The 21,482-nt window shown below is 40.5% G+C and overlaps 1 protein-coding gene across 2 annotated transcripts in view; it reads left to right on the forward strand.

The window, feature by feature from the left end:
* COL4A6 (collagen type IV alpha 6 chain) overlaps positions 1-21,482 on the forward strand; it is a 184,335-nt gene that overhangs the window by 97,504 nt on the left and 65,349 nt on the right. For both annotated transcript variants that reach the window (XM_060692072.2, XM_034435034.2), the window contains exons 4-5: positions 8,149-8,283; positions 11,262-11,306. In XM_060692072.2, coding sequence (XP_060548055.1) covers positions 8,149-8,283; positions 11,262-11,306 — 180 coding nt within the window. The remainder of the gene's footprint in view (positions 1-8,148; positions 8,284-11,261; positions 11,307-21,482) is intronic.

Raw genomic sequence — 21,482 nt, forward strand, 5'->3', positions numbered from 1 at the left:
AATATGAGTGACAGAAACAGAGGTTGGACTTGCACAGTTATGAAGCAATAGTCTGCTTATCCATAACTGATTTAATAAACCAAAATTTGTGGAATTCAAATGACTCATAATCCATGCTCTACGTCACTCTGGCTAAATTCCCCAAGATGCTCTAAGTAACACACGAGGCAAACCACATTGTGTATCATGAATGCAGTTTTGCAATTTCTCTGGCCAGAAAAAGAAGTGAGATAAGAATTCAACGAATAGTGGCACTTTTTAAAATCTGTTACTTTTGGCAACCCCACAAAGTTGAGTCTTTCTATTTTTCTAATCTTAAAGCCATCAAAGTTACAGCCTGTTACAGTTTGGGAGAAGGAAATAACTTCTGTAGATTAATTATTGTCAGGTGGATAGAACCAGGCCCATACTTATTGCTCAAGCCTACATATAAGAATCTAGTCAACTAATGGTCAATACTAAATGGGAACTTGATAAGAGTCAACAGAATGCAAGGGAGGTTGGACTTGAAGTGCTTGTGGACACGTAAGGATTCTAAGCTGAGTACTCTCTTGACTCCATCCCGAGGCTCTGCCTCCTCTTCTCCTATAATTATGCATTTTTAGTATTATAGGAAGCTGCCTATAGTTCATATTATTATTCCATCCCAGTGTCATTTTGCTTCATTAAGTTTTCCAAATACATTTAAAGATCTCTGCATGCCTCGCCAGCATTGAAATTTGTGTAGTATGCATTGAATAGAACTTGAAGAAGGTTGATTGACTCTAAAGGTAGATGACAAGGTCTTTCACATTGTATAGAATTGAGCATTTTAGCAGGACATGCCTGGGATTGACTGTAGGCCCTTCTGCTTAGGAGCCACATAGTCTGTGCTGTGCTATAAACCCTCTGCAATTTCATCAGTTTTCTGGAATGGGTGAACATAACAAATGTAATAAATTTAATTAAATTAATTAAGCAGAAGTAATGCAGCTGAGGATAGAAACAAGACCAGAGTAGAGAAAGAGAAAGTTGCTCCATGTTAAATCTCTTGACTGGACACCCTGAAATCAAAGGGATGTGCCTGAACATGACCATATATAGTGAGGTCAACTTGGCCAATTCTCAGCCAGAAAAGCTCCTTGCCCACCAGAAAGAAACAGCCCAAAGAATATAGAGTGAGGAAAAAAAAATATGTATAAAGAGAGGGCAAGATAAAAAAAACTTTATAAGAGCTACAGCAAAAAAAAAAAAGAAAGAAAGAAAGAAACCCATGTTTTACATTTGGCAGTCATTTACCTCTGACTATATTTTAGTTAGCTTAGTCACTACTCAAACATCGTTAATTATATTTAAGAAACTCGGTTCCTTGCAAGCGATTGGCTTGGGGGAATGATAAAATGGGTTTAAATGATCTCTCCTCAGAGCTGAAGTAGACCAGACAACTTTAAATCTCTTCTGTAGAGTGCATACCTTATAAGGGATTACTGGAGTGTTGGCTGTCTTCATCCAAAACTGAAGTGTGTGTGTGTGGGTTCCTGAAGGAGGGAAGGAGTGAGGGAGAGGGAGAGGGAGAAAGAGAGGGGGGAAGAGAGAGAGAGAGAGAACACACACAAGTGAGCAAGAGCTAGCAACAAGTCCTGTGTGGAGCAACCTCTTTCAAAGGTGAGGTGTGTGCCTCTCTCAAGACATAACAGCAATAGCTCCCCTAGGTTGAGATCTTGCAAGACTCCTTTCTTCCTAAAGGCTTCTTCTAGATCAGGGCTGTCCAACCCTGGCAACTTAAAAACCTGTGGACTTCAAGTCTCAGATTTCACCAAGGAATTCTGGGAGTTGAAGTCCACAAGTCTTAAGGTTGCCAAAGTTGGACACTCTGTTCTAGATCCTGTCCAAGAAGGAAAAGGTTTGGGATAAACTTAAGGCAAGAGTGGTCAGGGCCATGAATGTTAGCTGGCAGACCAAGATGGATGGCAGAATCAAATCCCCATTTGTCTGTCCAAAGCACTTGTTTGATTGCATGTACAATTCATGGTGTTCTCATCCCTCTGCAACAGATAACCTAGAAAGGATATGCAGAGGGATAATGGGTACAACACCAGTCCTGCCTAAAACAGTGTATTTTCTTCCTGTCCTGGTGTATGTCACCTCAGGGGTTCTCTGTTACTCTTAGGCAGGCTAAAGCAACTGTGTCTCTAGGACAGCAGCTGCTAGAGGACAACAGTGGTGGCAACTTCGTTGTTCCTTCTAAACTACTTAGCCATTCTTATCTCTGGAAGCTCAGGTGTACCATGCAATGTATTCTTCAGCTCCCTAAACTTTCTGCCATGCCTAGCCATAATGAAAAATGGTGTCTCCAAATATCACAAGGGACAACATCCCAATGTGATGTTGTAAGCGGCAGCATCCAATTCAGACGGTTTCTGGATATGGAACGGAAGGGATGCCATCTTGTCCTTCCCTTAAGTCAGCAAGATGCCTTCAGTGACCCCCCCTGGGAACACACACATTTTTTTTTTGTAGATTATTACAATTTAGGTTTTTAGGAGGGGAATGAGGAAAGGTTGGAGAGATAAGGAGAAACTGGAAAGGAAGAAAAGGAGAAGGAAGAAGATCGAGCAAAATAATTAAATGAAAAGTGACTTGTATAACAGCTGGAGGTAAAAGTTACTATTTGTCCACCATAGAATTCAGATACAAGTATTTGTTTGAATTTTTCAGTGCAATGCCATTGGCAGAGGGTGGAGGGGAGTTCTAAATTAAGAAAGCTGTACTGGAAAGCAGTTTTCAAAAATATCCCCCGTGCTATCCAAAATTGCAATTCTCTTAGGATTTCTGGCTACGATGGGACTTGTAATGGGATACAGGCCAAGTTTATTGTTGACAAAAGTTTCCTAGAGTATTTTTAAAGGAAATTTTAAAATGTAGACTCTGGAAGAGGGCAACTGAGGTGAGAAAAGGAGTCAGTGGATTGACGAGTCTCTCCTGCGTTTAGCCAGTAAAAAAAAAAAGTTCTACCAGAGAAAGCAGAACAGAAGTTCCTTATGTCTTTATTACAAAAAAGGGGAGAAAAGTTTTTAAAAAGAAACACCACCTGCTTTGGAGATGTCCTGGCTGCATTGCATTATGTTTGCCTAATGCAAGGTGAGTTATAACTACAGTAGTTTGGGTGATGAGAACCACAGCTATTAACAGAGGCTATTACTAGCTATGGAAGAAGATTCATCTGCATACAATTACATTTCCCAAGGCTGGAATTTAAGCTGTGTTGCTACTGAGGCTGATTGCAGTTTGCTCCCTGTTTCCAAAACCCATGCCTTATCGTTCCTGCTTCTTAAAACAAAGGGTGGATTCTTTGCATTTCTCTAATTCCATTCGTTCCAAAGCCTCATTTTTGTTCTCAATTAAGGAGAAGGTAACGAGCACTTCTCAGCCTTTGCTAATCTGACAAATCCGTGGATAGGATCTGGTATAATTGCAAGTTATCTGCATTCCGGCTGGCCTAGAGCTATCTTCACTGCCTCTGATGTTTAAACAATTTGGGTTTGATCCTCCCTGGTGGCACAAGACCTTGCAAGCCAAGGCAGGGGGGGAGGAAGCAGCCCTGGAGAAGATCTTGGTGCTTGCACCATCGTTCTGACCCACTCGGGGTGATCAGTTTTAGCAAGGGTAATTGGCTGGATTTCATTCACCCTCTTAGGCTGCATTAACAGAAGACATAGAATCAAGATCATATGAAGTGTTAGTACTGCTTTATAATGCCTTGGTAAGACCACTCTTGGAATACTGCATCCAGTTTTGGTCACCACAATACAAAAAAAGATGGTTTGGCTCTGGAAAGAGTGCAGAGAAGAGCAACCAAGATGATTAGGGGGCTGGAGGCTAAAACCTGTAAAGAATGATTGCAGGAATTGGTTTTGTCTAGTTGAATGAAAAGAAGGTCTAGGGAAGATAAGATATTCAAGGGACTGTCACAAAAAAGAGCAGAAATCAAGACAAGAAACAAGGATGGAAACTAATCAAGGAGAGAAGCAACCTAGAACTAAGGAGAAATTTCCTGACAGTGAGAACAATTAACTAGTGGAACAGCTGGCCTTCAGAAGTTATGGGTGCTCCATCACTGAAGGCTTTTAAGAACAGACTGGACAGCCACTTGTCTGGAATGGGTAGAGGGTCTCCTGCTTGAGCAGGGAGTTGGACTAGAAGAACTCCAAGGTCCCTTCCAACTCTGTTATTCTGTTCTGTTTCTCAATCATCTCGGAGAAGCAGAAAATGGAGTTCCAAGATGCAAAGCTGCAAACATGCAAAGTTGGTCTCCACTTGAGAAGGGAATGAAATTTCAGAGGTTCTTTCTGTTCTCTAGTCATCCTCTCTTGCATGTTTTTCTAATATGGATTTTTGCCTTTGCGTTGTTCATACTCTTAATCCCAACTGAATCTGACTTGCTTCTTTTTCCAAGTTATGGTACTAAAAATCTGCCATCAATCTCCTACACACCTTCATTGAGTATAAAAGGGTAACAGTAATACATGAAATAAATAAAAATATTTCAGAAAATCTAGTGTCCAGTGCTTCGTTTTGTCTAATCGTAGGTGAGACTGCTGGCACATAGACATAATATACTGTATATCCACAGAGCTACCAAAGCTCTGGTATGAAGCTTTGGGATGAAGCTTGGGTCAACTAAGAATCAGCTGGCACATTTTTCTGCAAGTCCTTTTGGGATTATATATCACTTTATGGCATTAAAGTCAGATGGATAGAGTTGTAGTTCTGTAGTAGAGCATCTGGATTTGCACAGAAGGTATCTGGCCTTCTTTTATCAGAGAAGTGATCATATTGGAGTAGGGCTAAATAGAGGTGTTAACAGATTGTTCTGTAAGTGTGCAAAATACTTCCTTATCGGTAGAACCCTCACAACAAATGTATTGGGTTGGTGTGTGTCCTTGAACCACAAATCCAGCTTGAAAAGATTTGGGTCTCTCGTGTTTTTGAGGGGCATCAAATCATCCTAGGAGCTCAATTCACTTTGGAAAGACTTTACTGTCATATCAGCTCCAAGTTAAGAAATGAAGCTGGACAGACACAGCTATGTGAGAATAAATGGAAACCAAGGGATTTAAGGGGTTCTCCAGACTCTGGGCCAAGATTAGCCTTCCATAATGTTGTCCAAGCAGCCCTGCTTTGGGTGAGACCAGGGTAAGTGGGATTGGTTTGTAGATTGAATAAGAGGCTGTTATTTTAAGCCAGAATCTGCTTTGTTTCTTAGGACATCACAACATTTATTTTGAAATATTTATTTATTTTTCACTATTTATAGCTCGCCCATCCCAAACAGTTTTGGGGTGGGCTATCGCAATAGTAAAATAAAAAACACAATATAAAACCCATAACCAAATCATAAACCTGTCACCTGTAAACAAATTATTATTATTATTATTACATTATTATTATTATTATTTATTGAATTTGTATACCACCCTACTCCCGAAGGACTCAGGGTGGTGAACAGCCAAATAAAATACATATAATACAAATGTTAAAAAACCATTAAAATACAATTAAATAATTGGCCTGGAAAACAAATTTAAAACACCCGAAATTCATAAGACAAATTTAAAATTTAAAAATTTAAAAAATTTTTAAAAACAATTTAAAAGAGAGGTTAGGCCAGGCCGGCCTGCTGGAATAGAAATGTTTTAATGGCATGGCAGAAAGCGCGCAGATCCGGGATCCTCCGTATCTCTGGGGGGAGCTCGTTCCAGATGGCGGATGACCCCACAGAGAAGGCTCTCCCCCTGGGGGCCGCCAGTTGACACTGTTTGGTCGACGGCACCCTGAGGAGCCCCTCTCTATGGGAGCATACTGGTCGGTGAGAGGCTACTGGTGGCAGAAGGCGGTCTCGTAAGTATCCTGGTCCTAAGCCATGGAGCGCTCTAAAGGTGGTAACCAAAACCTTGAAGCGTACCCAGAAGACCACCGGGAGCCAGTGCAGCTCGCGCAGGAGGGGGGGTCACATGGGAGCGCCACGTCGCTCCCATAACCACCCGCGTGGCTGCATTCTGGACCAGCTGGAGCCTCTGGGTGCTCCTCAAGGGGAGCCCCATGTAGAGAGCATTGCAGTAGTCCAGGCAGGAAGTGACGAGGGCATGAGTGACCGTATTTAACGAGTCCCGATCCAGAAAGGGACGCAACTGGCGAGCTTTCTATCACACCAACAATATTTCATGGCACAATGTTTCCCCTTTCTCCTCTTCCTCTCTCCTCCCTCCCTCCTCCTCCTTTTCCTCCATTTCCATCTCCTATCCTCTCATCCCCCTTCTCCTCCTCCTCCTTCCAGAAAGAAACATAATAAGTGTATGAAATCACCTTCTATACACGAAATAATCCAGCTCAAATGTTTCATCCCTGTCCTTCCGGAGATGTTGTGTCATCACAGTTATTCTAGTAGCTCCTGGTTTCTGATTTTTTTTAAAAAAAAAAAAAGAAGAAGAAAGAAGCTGATTCCTTTGTTTTAGTTTCTTCTTTTCATGCTGTTCTGCCAGCATGGAACAAGATCTAATGCGGGGAGAACTTACATGTTCTCCATGGAGTTTAGAACTCTATGTGATCCATATGTTGCAGCTATGCTACTTTTTTTTCTTTTGGTCTTTTGTTTAAATAAAAGCTGGTGTTCCAAATTGTTTTACAGTGTTATTACAGCCGAAAAGAATGAATTTAACTCATTCAGAGGATTGGGGGCCTCTTTTCTTCATGCTGCTTGAGTCTTTGTTTTGATTATATAATTCATAAATGTTGACGCAAGCAAGCCCTTTCAAAGAACAACTGTCGATTTTTGCTGGCTATCTCAGCTCTAAAGTTTTGAGTTTGTCTTCCAAAAAAATTATTGAACCAGTTGATGGTCCCAAGATGTGGCAGAACAAATATCAATTTCTATTTTTAGAATCTGCCAGTATCATTGGAGGTCCTCTTTTGTGTCTGGTCACTTAAAGAAGTTAGTTGATAGATCATGATATGCTTTTTCTGTAGCAATCTAAGTTGGAAGACCTACAAAGAAGAGGATTATTGGACAGTTTTCAAACTGGTGATTCATTCTTAAAGTTTAGCTGGAATCTTTCTTCTTCTTAAGTTGAATTGAAGAGTTCACCTGACGTCTATCTTCTCAAAATTTGAAAAGTTTGGCATGTTAGCTTTGTTCTCTGAGACCCCAGAGAACATTATATTTATTTACATATTCAGTTTTGATGCCAACCAACTCTGGGCATCTCACCAGAAATGAAGAGCAACATAAAAAGAATAAAATGTAATATAGTAAACTGGATCAAATTACAAAAATAGCTACATAAATGTGTTGTGTGTGTGCAAACATGACTTTGAGTGTTGCTTTCTGGCAGTTGCCTCAACTAATTTCTTCAGGGGTTTTTTTGATAACGATTTTGAAAGTGGTTTGCCCTTGTTTTCATAACGGGCTAAGAGAGAGTAACTGGCCTAAGGTCACCCATCTGGCTTCATCCCTAAGGCAAGGCTAAGACTCATTGTCTTCCAATTGGTAGCCTGGAGGCTTTAACCACTATACCAAACTGGCTCTCAGAAAATAATTAAAGAAATTGCAATCCAAGCAACGTATCAAAACATTGAAAATTATAACCAAGGGAGTTTCATCCACCCTACCCCAAGGTCTGGGATAGACGCCAAGTTTTGAAGGCTTCTTCTCCTTGTAGTTCAGTGAATTAGGAGGTGTCTGTCTGAGCCACTTCTGAATATTATCTGTCTGTTGTGGTTTAAAATCTGTTTTATCTCTTGTCATCCTGGCAACAGATCATACATATTTCTGTCAAGACCATCTTTCTTACACTCTTTACATCTTGAGAAATTCTGAGAAATCAGCTTCCCAATTTCTCTGCTCACAGATTTGGTAGATATTCTTCAAAGGCTTTTAATGGCTCTTATGTTTTCTGTAGCTCTGACCGTATTGATGCCACCTTCTTTCCTCTTCTTCTTGAGGTAGAACATCCCCATGGTTGTGGAGAGAACATCTCTGGTTTACTGGACCAGAGGGAGTGAAAGGACTTCAGTTGAGGACCTCAGTAGTTTTCTGATATTTACCTTAAGAGCAGGACTGCGAAAAGATTATTGAGGAACAAAATAAAACATTATTTCCTTCTTCTGTAGGGTCAACCAGGACCAATCGGGAACCAAGGATCAATGGGCATTGAAGGCTTTACTGGACCAGAGGGAGTGAGAGGACTGAAAGGAGAGAGGGGTGTAACAGGACCTCCAGGTGCAGCTGGAATGAAAGGAGACAAGGTAAGTTCATTCATGTTTTAGGGGTTCTCATACATCTTCAAAGTCAGCCCTCTTCTTTCCTTCTGCTGTAGTGGCAATCTTAAACTTTGCGATGTCATTTATGAAATTACTGGAAGTTCACGAATAATCCTATCTATCTATCGGGTCATTCCATATCAAGTGGTCTGAGGGTTCCTGCTCGACCATCATAGATTACGATGAAATTTTGTGTGAACATGCACACATGTCCCCAGTGAACATTGGCAAAGTGTTATGTATGCCAATGCAATACTTGCGGAAATATAGGCATTTGGGTGACCCCATACTGCAGCTTTCTACAGTATGACTCTGAGGTTCCAGCAACTTTGAGACATAATATCTCCAACAATATTTTGTTGAGAGAAACAAAACTTGGCCATCTTGAAAAACCAATCCTACTTTTTTAGGGGGTTTGAAGCATGCTCTTTCTAATAAGAATGATATAACAGAATTTCCAGAAGGTCTTTTTTTTGTAAAAGTGGGCAGAAAATATCCTGTTTTGGGTGTTTTTACAAAAAAAATCAACTTTACACTCAAGTTGTAAACTATTGGAAAGCAGTAGGAGAATGAATTTTTATATTCAAAAACCTTGTGTTGCTAAGTTATTACGCACAAAGTTTCAGGTTTATCATACCTTTCCTTCCAGAGATATAAAAAGCCAAACTTCAACCTTTTTTTCGAGTCGCACTATTTTTGGCCAACTTTGCTCCAAATTATCTAGATGGAGATTGCTGATGAGGATGTTTTTATTATTTTGTTTAATAGAGCACAAAAAGTTGTACAAGATGGCCAATGGTCAAGCAGGGCACTTTTCTGAAATCAGATCACTTGACATGGAATGACTATCTATCTATCTATCTATCTATCTATCTATCTATCTATCTATCCATTCATCCATCCATCTATCTATCTATCTATCTATCTATCTATCTATCTATCTATCATCTATCTAACTATCTATATCATCATCTATCTGTCTACACACAGACTATTTTAGTGTGTGTATTTCACTATAGGTTATTTTTTTACAGCTGTGAAAAACATGTGCCATTCCAGACTGTCCACCAGAACCTGCCAGTAGAAGTGTCAATGTGCTGTGGTCTCTTAGGGGTTCAGCATAGTTACACTTATGACCTCCCAGCATTGTGTGTACAAGTGTGAACCTTTGCCACAATTGGAAAGCTATTTTAGCTGATAGTGTGACTCATAAGGAAAGGAAAACTGTTCTCTGTGTTTGTTTAACCAGAATCTCTTTATTAATAGGACTTAGCTGAAGCATTGGTCTCACTGTAGTTTACAGTACTGCTGTATTATGGATTGTTTTAAAGAGTTCGCAGACTTTCTTTTACTACTTCATTTGACATATCTGTAGCCCACCCACCATCCAGGGACTCTCAGAAAGCATCTGCCTAAAGAGTTAGTCATGACTGAGCACCAAAATGCAACTACCGTATTTTCCGGCGTATAAGACGACTGGGCGTTTAAGACGACCCCCAACTTTTCCTGTTAAAATATAGGGTTTGGGCTATACTCGCCATATAAGACTGCCCCTCTTCCAACGCACACCAAATAAAAATTAAAAAACATCAACTGGCTCACCTACAATGTAAAAGCAGCTGTGCTAGACCCAAAATGGTCCCTGTAACAAGCAGGAACCTCACACAGCCACAAAAAGCCCCCCCAAAAAACTTTCACACTCTAAACACACACAACACAACACAACTGGCTCACCCACAATGTAAAAGCAGCTGTGCTAGACCCAAAATGGCCCCTGCAACAAGCAGGAACCTCACACAGCCATAAAAAGTCCAAAAAACCAACTTTCACACTTTACACACACAAAATTCCACATACAGCTTTGTGAGATTTTGTGTGTTTGTGTAGTTGGAGTGAAACACTACAGAAACACACTAAATCTCAGAAAGCTGCCCAAATATTGTTTTATTTTATTTTATTTTTATTTTTATATGAAAGCTAAATTTAAAACTTCCTAAACTTTAAATGGCTAGGTCTAAAAAAGAACAACTAAAAAAACCCCAATTGACTATTTTTTTTAAAGCTCCCAAAGGGGAAAAAAACTTACCCAATAAAACAGGGGTCTCCAACCTTGGCAACTTTAAGACTTGTAGACTTCAACTCCCAGAATTCCTCAGCCAGCTTTGCTTTGCTGGCTGAGGAATTCTGGGAGTTGAAGTCCACAACTAACTCCTTGCTTGATTGCAGGCAGGGAGTTGCTTGCTTGCCTGAATAGATTCAGGCAAGCAAAGCAAGGCAAGCGTTGCGACTAGCAGCTGAGGTAAGCAAGCTGGAGGGGGAAAACTTTTTCCCTTTTACATGGCTCTGGCCATCCCAGCTGAGTTGCAGGGAACTCAGCTGGGATGGGATCGACCGTCAGAACTGGGACCGTCAGAGCCATGGTTCTGGCGATCCCAGCTGAGTTGCAGGGAACTCAGCTGGGATCCTCAGAGCTGGGATCCTCAGAGTAAAAGGTAAAAAACTTTTTTCCTTTTACGTGGTTTCTAGCGATCCCAGCTGAGTTGCAGGGAACTCAGCTGGGATCGTCAGAGCTGGGATCCTCAGAGTAAAAGGGAAAAAACTTTTTTCCTTTTACGTGGTTTCTGGCGATCCCAGCTGAGTTGCAGGGAACTCAGCTGGGATCGTCAGAGCTGGGATCGCCAGAGCCATTTAAGGCTCGTCAGAGCCTTTCGGGCTGGTCTGCCTGGTTACAGGAGAACTACACCCGGCGTATAAGACGACCCCCGACTTTTGAGAAGATTTTCATGTGTTAAAAAGTCGTCTTATACGCCGGAAAATACGGTAAAATAATGCAAAAAGTTTGTCTATAGCAAGTCCATTCTTGATTTTATATCTAATGTTCTAGGCTAAGATGCCTTATGAACTGGACTTAGAGCTGTAAAGAATAGACTGACACTTAACTGTATTCCTTTTTATCTTTTTAGGGCCCAGTGGGTGTTCCTGGATTCCCTGGAATTTATGGAGTTCCGGTAAGTCTTTTTGGATTCCCCGGGACTTACGGGTATCTCTTATCGCTTTTGGCCCAAGTATGACTCTGGGTTTGAATGCTTGCTTTTGTGGTCCTTGACTGAGGTTGTTGTTGGGTAGTCCAGCAAAAATGCCACTGTGAAGGTGATCATATGAAGCTGGTAGGGCAGCTCTTCTGTTCTGCTCTAAGAGGATAATCTTTTGCTACTGGTTGAAGGAGAGCAAGGACCATTACCCAGTCAGTAATGCAGCTAGGTATGGACCATAGAATGAACATTGAGACTCCAAGAGACAGTGGACTCCAAATAGCCACAACATAGCAGGTGATTGGGGCTGCAGCAAACACAACCACATCAACGTTAGGATCTGTTATTTCTTCTTTTCTGGTCAAGAATGAATTGGTTAGGCATACACATACTTGCAAATGCTTGACTTGTTGCTTTATCTTAAACAACAACAACAAAGACCAGCACTTGGAAGATTTTGAAAAAGGTATTCCAATCCCTGGAGGTCCCTACAACTACAAAGATCAGAATCATGCAAGCCATGGATTTCCATGGGAGCAAGAGTTTGACTTTGAAGAAGCAGTATGAGAAGAAGAGTATTGGCATCTTTGACCTTTGGTGCAGGAGAAGACTCCTATCAATGTCATGGTCAGCCAGGAAAACAAACCATGGATCATCAAACAAAGCAACCCAGAGTTCTCACTCGAAGCATAAATGAGCAGGCTCAAATGATCCCCCTTTGGATGCATTATGTGAAGACTTAGGTCTCTTGAAATGACTGTCATGCTAGGAAAAGTGGAAGAAAAGAAGGGGAAAACAAGCACAAGGTGGATGGAAGTGAATGCACTTTTGGAAGACCTGAGGGACCAGGTTAGGCATAAATTGGAATGGAGAAAATATGTTGATGAGGTCAATAGAAGATGACAGTGACTTGATGACACATCAACTTGAATGACAAACTGCAAGAGAAGTTAAAAACAAACCAAGAGTTAAAACAAAAAGGGATAGATATAGATTGATGGCCATACCTGCAAATTCAGGCAAGATATAAAAAGGATTTAGAACAATATAGCTTCTATAAGGATCAACAAGAGCTTGATAAAATAATACAGGGGACGGAGGAAAAAATGTTAACCAAAGTATATAAGTATTTCCTGAGATTTAAAATGGAAGAAGAAACTGTCAAAGAAACTATGATAGCCTGGGCAAAGAATTTCGGTTATAATATTGAATTAGAATATTGGGAAAAATTATGGGGAAAAACTATAAATTAACTATGTTGGCAGCCTACAAAGAAAATTTATACAAAATATTCTATCATTGGCATTTACCTCCAGCTAGATTGGCCAAAATGTTTCCAAATTTATCTGCGGAATGCTGGAAATGCAAACACAATCAAGGCACATTCTTCCATATGTGGTGGTCGTGTCCAGAAGCCAGGAAGTACTGGATCAGAATAAGAAAATGGTTAGAATAAATTATGAATCAACGAATTGAATTAAAACCAGAATTATTTTTACTAGGGATAATAAGAGGAAACTACCATAAGAATACTCAATATATTATATCACATATAACAACTGCGACCAGAATTGCTTATGCGCAAAACTGGAAACAGGACAATATGCCCTCCGAGAGAATGGTGACCAAAAAGGTGTTAGATTGTGCTAAAATGGACAGGCTAATATTGGAATTAAAAGAAAGAGGGGGAAATGGAATATTATTTGGTCTGGGACATAAGGTACAAATGGCTAGAGCAGTGATGACTAACCTTTTTGCCATCGTGTGCCAAAAGCGGAGGGAATGTGGGGGGCTCGCGTGCACGTGCGTGTGCCCACACCCATAATTCAATGTGCCCTGGACCATTTCTGGCCTTCGGGGGTGCTGGGGAAGGCCGTTTTCACTCTCCCCAGGCTCCTAGAAAGTCACTGGAACCTGGAGAGAGCAAAAAACGGGCCTTCCTCACCCACCCACCCCCCGAGGCCCTCTGGAGGCCGGAAACAGCCTGTTTCCCGACTTCCAGCGGGCCCAGAAGGCCCAAAAATCAGCTGGCCGACACACACATGCGTGCTGCAGCTGAGTAGGGCAATGCTCGCGTGCCCACCGATATGGCTCCGCATGCCACCTGTGGCACACATTCTATAGGTTCACCATCACGGGGCTAGAGAATAGAAGTAAAGATTAAATATAAGGTAATTTGAGAGGTATACTAAAATTTAAAGACAATGTATATAGTTAAAGGAAGAATAAGGAATGTTATGTGTTAAGGATATTGTTGTGTTACCAACCAGCAGAGTGTAGAGCACAGAGAAACGTTGCTGAGAGCAATGAATAAGAGATGTTCAAACTGGTTTATCAAAAGTCTACTTTATAGTACAATCTCATAGTCTTTTAAATCAATCCAAGTCTTTGCCAGTTAAATCAGTCCAGTGATACAAAAACTCTTCTTACCACACAAACAGTAGTTGGTTAGAATAACAAACTCACTCTGATTCACAAACCACGATGGTAGCAGATCCATCCAACGATGATAGCACAATGATAGCAACTCCTCACACGATGGTAGCATATCATCAACTGAATACGTTACAGTACCTTTCTTAAATACAACTAGTGATTATCTAATTACAGCATGACTCAGCATTACAATGAATTAGCAGTAAAACTTTAAAGTCACACAATACATATTCATATTAAAGTCACAGAACACATATATTGCCTGGACAACTTGTTAGGCTCAAACCATATCCTAACATTATGTATGTACTGTATGAGTATTATCGATGCTGGAGCACTGTAAAGATTGTAAATGTGATGTAAAATGATGAAATATGTTCAATAAAAATAATTTTTAAAAAACCAAATTAAATGGCAAACTGCAAGGGGATTCAAAAGACTCGTCAGTCCAGTGGAAGCATCTCCAAGGGGAAGGACAGATGGACGACCTGGTCGTTTGGCATATGCCCTTCCCAGCTAGCCTTTTCTCCTTTGTTGGAGGGAATAAGACTGTTGGAGAAAATCGTGATTTTTGTCTGTTCATTGATGCATTTGCACCTTTCCTAGTTGTCTTACTATATAAAGTTCTCTGGATAGGTTACTAATGAACCAACATTAAAAAAAATTAAAGACAAAATGGAAGACAAATTCCTAAAAGTAAGCACCAACATCCATAAATCAACAAAAATGTTCCATCAGTCTGCCCTCATTTTTTCCCCTTATTTTTGTTCCACAAAGTATTTATGTCATGCTTCAGTACTGTAATTATGCATAAAGACACTTAGATTCATTTTATTTTACTGTATGCAACATGTGACCTTAATTAGTGAGACAGACAGTGGAAATTAGGAATCATTTTCTCCCCCCGGCAATTTAGTTGTGTTTTTTTAAATAATCACTCCTAACCAGAGCAGAAAATTGAAAGATTTCAGGTTATGCCCTGTCTTTTTTCCTTCCTTCCTTCCTTCCTTCCTTCCTTCCTTCCTTCCTTCCTTCCTTCCTTCCTTCCTTCCTTCCTTCCTTCCTTCCTCCCTCTTTGTCAGTACTAACAATAGAACTAATAAACAACCATTAAAGCCAGCAGCATAAAACTCAGCAAAGAAACAAATTGAACATGCAGATTTAATTTAGTTTAATTCAATCAGGTTGAGCAGAGAATTGGAGGCTTTCAAAGCACATTCTGGCTGCCCTATCTGTTTTCATTCGTTCTTTCGCTTTTTCCTTTTCTTTATTTTTTTGAGAGCATTAATTTTCACTTCCCCATCTTATTGCTTTGTGTTATAATAACAGTTAAGGACAAATACTATGGCTTAAAATTTAGGAACAGAATGAGTTCAATGTGCAGTTTTGAAACCCCAGAGAAACCCAGATTTAACTAAGGGTTCTATGAAAGACCTTAGCTGGGTACAGGTAATCCTCAATTTATGACCACAACTGAGCTCAAAACTTCTATTGGTAAATGAGACATTTGTTAAGTGAGTTTTGCCCCATTTTATGACTTTTCTGTTGTTAAGTTGGTAACATAGTTAGAACTGTGGTGGCACAATGATTAGAATGCAATATTGCAGGCTACTTCTGCTGACAGTCAGCACTTCAAGGTTGACTCAGCCTTCCATCCTCCCAAGATCAGTAAAATGAGGGCTCATATTGTTGGGGCAAAAGACTGACCATGTAAACCACTTAGAGAGGGCTGTAAAGCACTATGAAGCGGTATAGAAGTCTAAGCGCTATTGCTATTGCTATAGTTATTAAAAGAATCTGGCTTCCCATTGATTTTGCTTGTCAGGGGATCATATGATCCCAGAACACTGCAACTGTCATAAATACATGCCAGTTACCAAGCATCTGAATTTTGATCATATGACCCTGGGGATGGCTGCAATGGTCCTAAGTGTGAAAATGGACCCAAGTCAGTTTTTTTAGTGCCATTATAACTTCGAAATGTCACTAAATGAACTGTTGTAAATCGAGGATTACCTGTAGTAAAGATACAGGAATGATAGCCAGGTGAGACACCCCAAGCAGTGAATGTATGATCACAGTGGGGATGTGAGCATAGGAGGAAGAGCCCTACAGGTTCAGGATGGCTGTACATGAATGGGTGGGAGGGAAAGAGGTCACCATAGGTCTTACCAAAGAAACTGCTCCCAGATGGACTTCATTTATTGTGTTGCTACAGCTGTTGGGAAAATCTTGTCTGTATCGGCCATCTCTCCTTGCATTTGTGGCTGGTTAACCACTGATGTCCCAGAAAAAGGGCCTGAAGGAACTTCCCTTCCCCACCTGCCTGGCACAGTCCCACTTTTTCCTCCCCGGTCCTCACCCCATCCTGATGTAGATGTTTAGCTTTTCCCACGGAAGGAGGTTGAGAAGTTTGGAAGTTGAGATGCATCAGTCATAGTTTTTCAGCTGAAAATACAAGGCTGGCCGAATGGACACATTTCAGGGAGCGATAGCATATGGACTGGCTTCTATCAGCTCGTGTGTGTACGGTTCAAAAGCAAACCAAACAAAACCGCAGTGTTTGAAAAGAAGGATCTGGCGTGGACTCAAGAGGCCCCTTTAATGTTCCTAATACACAAATTTGTGCCTTCCGATTCGGCTGATTTCTCTCTTCCTTAAGTACTGTGCCTCTCCTGTTTGGATTTACTTAGAAATAAGTTTCCTTCACTGGGAAAGAGCTTAGATTTAGTTCAGCGTACATAGGATTTTGGTTTCATATTTTTCAATTTAGATTCTGATTGGTCCATCATCTTAAAGCTCGGAGTCGCCAAAGCTTCTCAAGAGGCTTGATTTGGCCAAGAAATTCCTTCCAGAAATTAGCAACCTTTTGTAGGGCAGGAGAAGAAGCAATGGTTGGAAACTAATCAAAAAGAAAAGCAACCTAGAATTAAGGAGAAATTTCCTGACAGTGAGAACAATTCATCAGTGGAATGCTTGCCTTCAGAAGTCATGGGTGCTCCATCACTGGAGATTTTCAAGAAAAGATTGGACGACCCTTTGTTTGAAATGGTATAGGCTTTCCTGTCTGAGCAGGGGTTGGACTACAAGATCTCCAAGGTCCCTTTCAACTTTGTTATTCTAGATGTGACAAAAATTAAAAGTTATTGAAGATACAGGGATTCATTTCAACAACTCATTATTATTTATTTATTTATTATTTAAATTTGTATACCGCCCTTCTCCCGAAGGACTCAGGGCGGTGCACAGCCAAAATTAAAATACATACAATACAAAATTTAAAATAATTTAAAAGCAGAATTAAATCAAATTGGCTTCCCAAAATATTAAAACCCATTACCCTTAAAATAACCCATTTAAAATTTTAAGCCAGCCCAGCTTGCTGAAATAGGAAGGTCTTCAAAGCTCGACGGAAGATCCGGAGGTCCGGGATTAGTCGTATTCCTGGGGGTAGCTCGTTCCAGAGGGCGGGTGCCCCCACAGAGAAGGCTCTCCCCCTGGGGGTTGTCAGTCGGCATTGCTTAACCGACGGCACCCTAAGGAGGCCCTCTCTGTGGGACCGAGTTGGCCAGTGGGAGGTTATCGGTGGCAGAAGGTGGTCTCGCAAATAACCGGGCCCTAAGCCATGGAGCGCTTTAAAGGTGAGAACCAATACCTTGAAGCGCACCCGGAAGACCACCGGAAGCCAGTGCAGCTCGCGCAGGCAAGGTGTCACATGGGAGCGCCAAGTCGCTCCCATAATTACCCGCGTGGCCGCATTCTGGACCAGCTGGAGCTTCCGAGTGCTCCTCAAGGGGAGCCCCATGTAGAGAGCATTGCAGTAGTCCAGGCGAGAGGTGACGAGGGCATGAGTGACCGTGCATAGGGAGTCCCATTATGATGTTATCCGTTCAGTTGTGTCCGACTCTTGGCATTTCTATGGGCCAGATTTCTCTCCATCTTCTAATCTTTCACTGCTTCTTTGAGTTGTTCTATGCACTGGCTGATGCCAGCTTTAAGGGTGCATTTCAACAACTGTGTTTCATTCATTTCAAGCAACCACCGTCAAGTCTCCCTTTAGTCATTCTTGATTCCTGGTTAAGTCATGAACACCTTAGTGTAGATTGTTTAGTTGCAATCTGGAAGGGGTGGACAGTAGTAGCTGGAGATGGTCTCTCATCCTCATTCTAGCTTGTAGCCCTGGGGTTTCTTGGGCCTCCTCCATCTAAGTCCTCACCACCTAATATTATGTTAACCAAATGTAAATTAAATTTAGTTCTGGCCCCACATCTTCTTGGAGAGAATTCAACACACCACTCAAAGGCCAAATCAGGTCTTTGCTTGAAAAAAAAAAGTGATCTATCATAAGGGATTAAAATACTTTCTTTAACAGAAGACATTAAAACCCTGGGTGGCTTATAGTTTTGAAAAAAATAACACCAAGAAGTCACATAAGAGAAATATATAAACTGGTGATAATTTTAGAAATAAAATTCTATTTTTTTTCTCCTTCTAGCACTGTGCTAGAACTTTAGATGCTTGGCTACAATTCTCATTATTGTTGGTCATTATTGGTAATAGTCTAGTGGGCATTGAATTGCCAAACTAATGTAATTGTCAAACTCACTAAGATAGTCCAGGTCATTGGATTTCTTTTTTGGAATTTTAATTCTTCTATTAGTCTTATTTTTAGATAAATTCTATTAACAACAGAGTCTTGAAAGTACTTCCCCTACTTTCTCTCTTATACAGTAGTGAATTAGGACATAACCAATCTGGTTTTCTTTCTTGCTCTTTCTATTTCCTGGGCTTATTGTGTATTTTGTAATTCTTGTGTGATATTTACTCCCAGGTCATCTCTTTGGCTCTCTAACCTGTAGATAGAATAATGAGGATTGTAGTCCAAGACAGCCTTGGAAAGTTGATGCAGGATTATTAGTGAATTGCCTTCTTAGATGGTGCTCAGTTAGATTATGGCAATCTGTAGTTGAAGATGCAGCACTACTGGTTTATGTGTATCCATAGTGAAATTCCTGGAGGCTGGCTTTGTAGCTAAATAGGAGCTTCCTGTTCAGTGGTGGTCAGTGGCAAGGAAATAAAAGTAGGACATAGTAGTTGATACGTCTGGTTAGCCCACTGTGTGAAACAGGAAGCTTCAACTGAATGAGTCTTGCATTTGAAGAGGATCTTGATTTTGTTTGACAACGTGGAGCCTGAAAGAAAACACTTCCCTTTTTAGATGTGATATGAGGTTATCTCAATGCTCTCTTCCCAGCAGCATGCTATATGTATCACTTCATTTCAAACATTCAGTGCATGTAAAAAAAAATATTCCCATTAGAAAACTAGGAATATATTCCGGACACAAAGCAGTTCTTGCAGATCAGATATGTTTAAGGTCATTTCCAGATCAATTGAGGAACGGCTGTGAGAACTTGGGCAGATGTCCTTCATTGGCACCTCATATGAACTTGAAGGTTTTACTCTCCGTGAAGAAAATCTAGGCTGTTTTGCATGCTTTGTAAGCAGTAGTGAGCTAACATTTGTATTTAGTTATTTAGCAAATATATATGGTCGCCTAACTCATACATAGGTGGTTCTAGGCAATTTAGGTAAAGGTAAAGATTCCCCTCGCACATATGTGCTAGTTGTTCCCGACTCTAGGGGGCGGTGCTCATCTCCGTTTCAAAGCCGAAGAGCCAGCGCTGTCTGAAGACGTCTCCATGGTCATGTAGCCGGCATGACTAAACACCAAAGGCGCACAGAATGCTATTACCTTCCCACCAAAGGTGGTTCCTATTCTTCTACTTGCTTTTTTTATGTGCTTTCAAACTGCTAGGTTGGCAGAAGCTGGGACAAATCACGGGAGCTCACCCCATTATGTGGCACTAGGGATTCTAACCGCTGAACTGCCGACCTTTCGATCGACAAGCTCAGCGTCTTAATCACTGAGCCACTGCATCCCTTTTTATAATTTACAACCCAATTTACAACTTTAAAAAATCTTGGATGAAAAGCAAAATGTCTTCAAGGTAAAACAAGGTCCAGTTGCCTTTTGAAAAAGCACCTTTGGGATAACCATGACCTAGATGATTGAGAATCCCCATAGACAATGAAGAGGGATGTACCATCAATTTAGAACTAGCACTGATCTTATACCCTGAAACTCTGAGCACTAAACTTGACTATAAGAAAGTGGCTCCTGGATGTTTACAGGGATATGAAAGGAGAAGATAATTTCATCCCTAAATCCTCTGTAGTCTGATCTGATTATCTGCTTAGGTTTGGGACTGCTGAATTCCCTTTATAAACTTATTTCTACTGGATTAGCTTGTCCCCAGGAGATATCTGCAGCCTTCTGGCTATAAAACTAAATACATAAATAAATGTATGAAGGACAGCATATGTTAGCTTTGAGTTGTCGTGGGTCAGCAGTTATGTTTTATTACAAGATGCTTTGTTGACATAAAATACTACCAAGCCCCAAACAAGGAATTAATACAGAGATTTACAATATATTTACATTTTTTCCTTTATAGGTTTAACTCTTCAGGCGGCTTGCACAAAGTCTGCTCAGTTCAAGGGACAGACTAACTTGTGGTTGCATAGCAAAGATCACATTCTACAAGGGGGGAAAAATAGCTGGTTTTCCATCTGATAAAAGTTTTAAAGACATTAATGAATGATTCTTGGTATTCTCTGAGCTTGCTCTCTCTCCCCCTCCCACCTTACCAAACTCAGAAAGCCCCAAGAATCCCTCATTTCAACCTTGAACTACAAATATTCTCCTTTATTGATACATTAATGAGTGTTTTGTTGCTGCAAGCCTTCCTTCCTTCCTTCCTTCCTTCCTTCCTTCCTTCCTTCCTTCCTTCCTTCCTTCCTTCCCTCCCTCCCTCCCTCCCTCCCTCCCTTCCATCTACCTCCCTGCCTTCCCCTCCATCATCATCATCATCATTCTTTTTGGCAGTGCTCTTTGACTTGTTGCACATTAATTGTCTAGTCAAAGGAATTCCTTTCAGGCTTATTTTTAAAAGTGATACAACCATATTTTAAACTGGTGGGCATATTTGGAAATGCTTAATTCATACCAGGAGCTAATTTCCATAGTGAGTGCGACTTACACTTGGTAGCTGAGCGGCTTCCATTTTATTATTTTATACTATTTATTTTTAATCAGATTTTTTTTAAAAAAATCAAGTTTGTTAGTCCATGGTCATCACATAAAATGATTTCAGTTCCAGGTCTGGCATTAGGCCTTTGCAATTAAATACATAATTTGTGCTGATGACATTCATCCTCTAGATTTTCAAACTAAGATTCTTACCTAAACAGATAGATCCACTATTTAAGCTTCTTACGTGAAAAAGTTGTCTGGGTAAAATGTTCTTCACTTGTTTTATGATGATGATGACATTTCAAAGGATAAAGAACAGTCAGAGTGCCCTAAATATTTGGATACGTTTGTTGGCATTTAATGGAGAAAGAATACACTTGGAGTTACTACAAATTTGGCGGTTGACTGGCCTCATACATTAACCTTACAGTACTTAGAAACACAATAAATCTTTTCAGTTTCTGTAACAGACCAAATGTATAAATCATGCAAAGTGAGAATTCTCGAATAGTTGTCCCAAAGCTGCTTTTTCAAAAGGCAACTGGACTTTTTTGGTTTTTTCCTTGAAAAACTTTTGCTTCTCATCAAAGAAGCTTCTTCAGTTTCATTCTTCTTGAATG

This window comes from Pantherophis guttatus, chromosome 12 (assembly GCF_059756535.1).
Source record: "Pantherophis guttatus breed Tessera chromosome 12, ASM5975653v1, whole genome shotgun sequence".
Taxonomy (NCBI): domain Eukaryota; kingdom Metazoa; phylum Chordata; class Lepidosauria; order Squamata; family Colubridae; genus Pantherophis; species Pantherophis guttatus.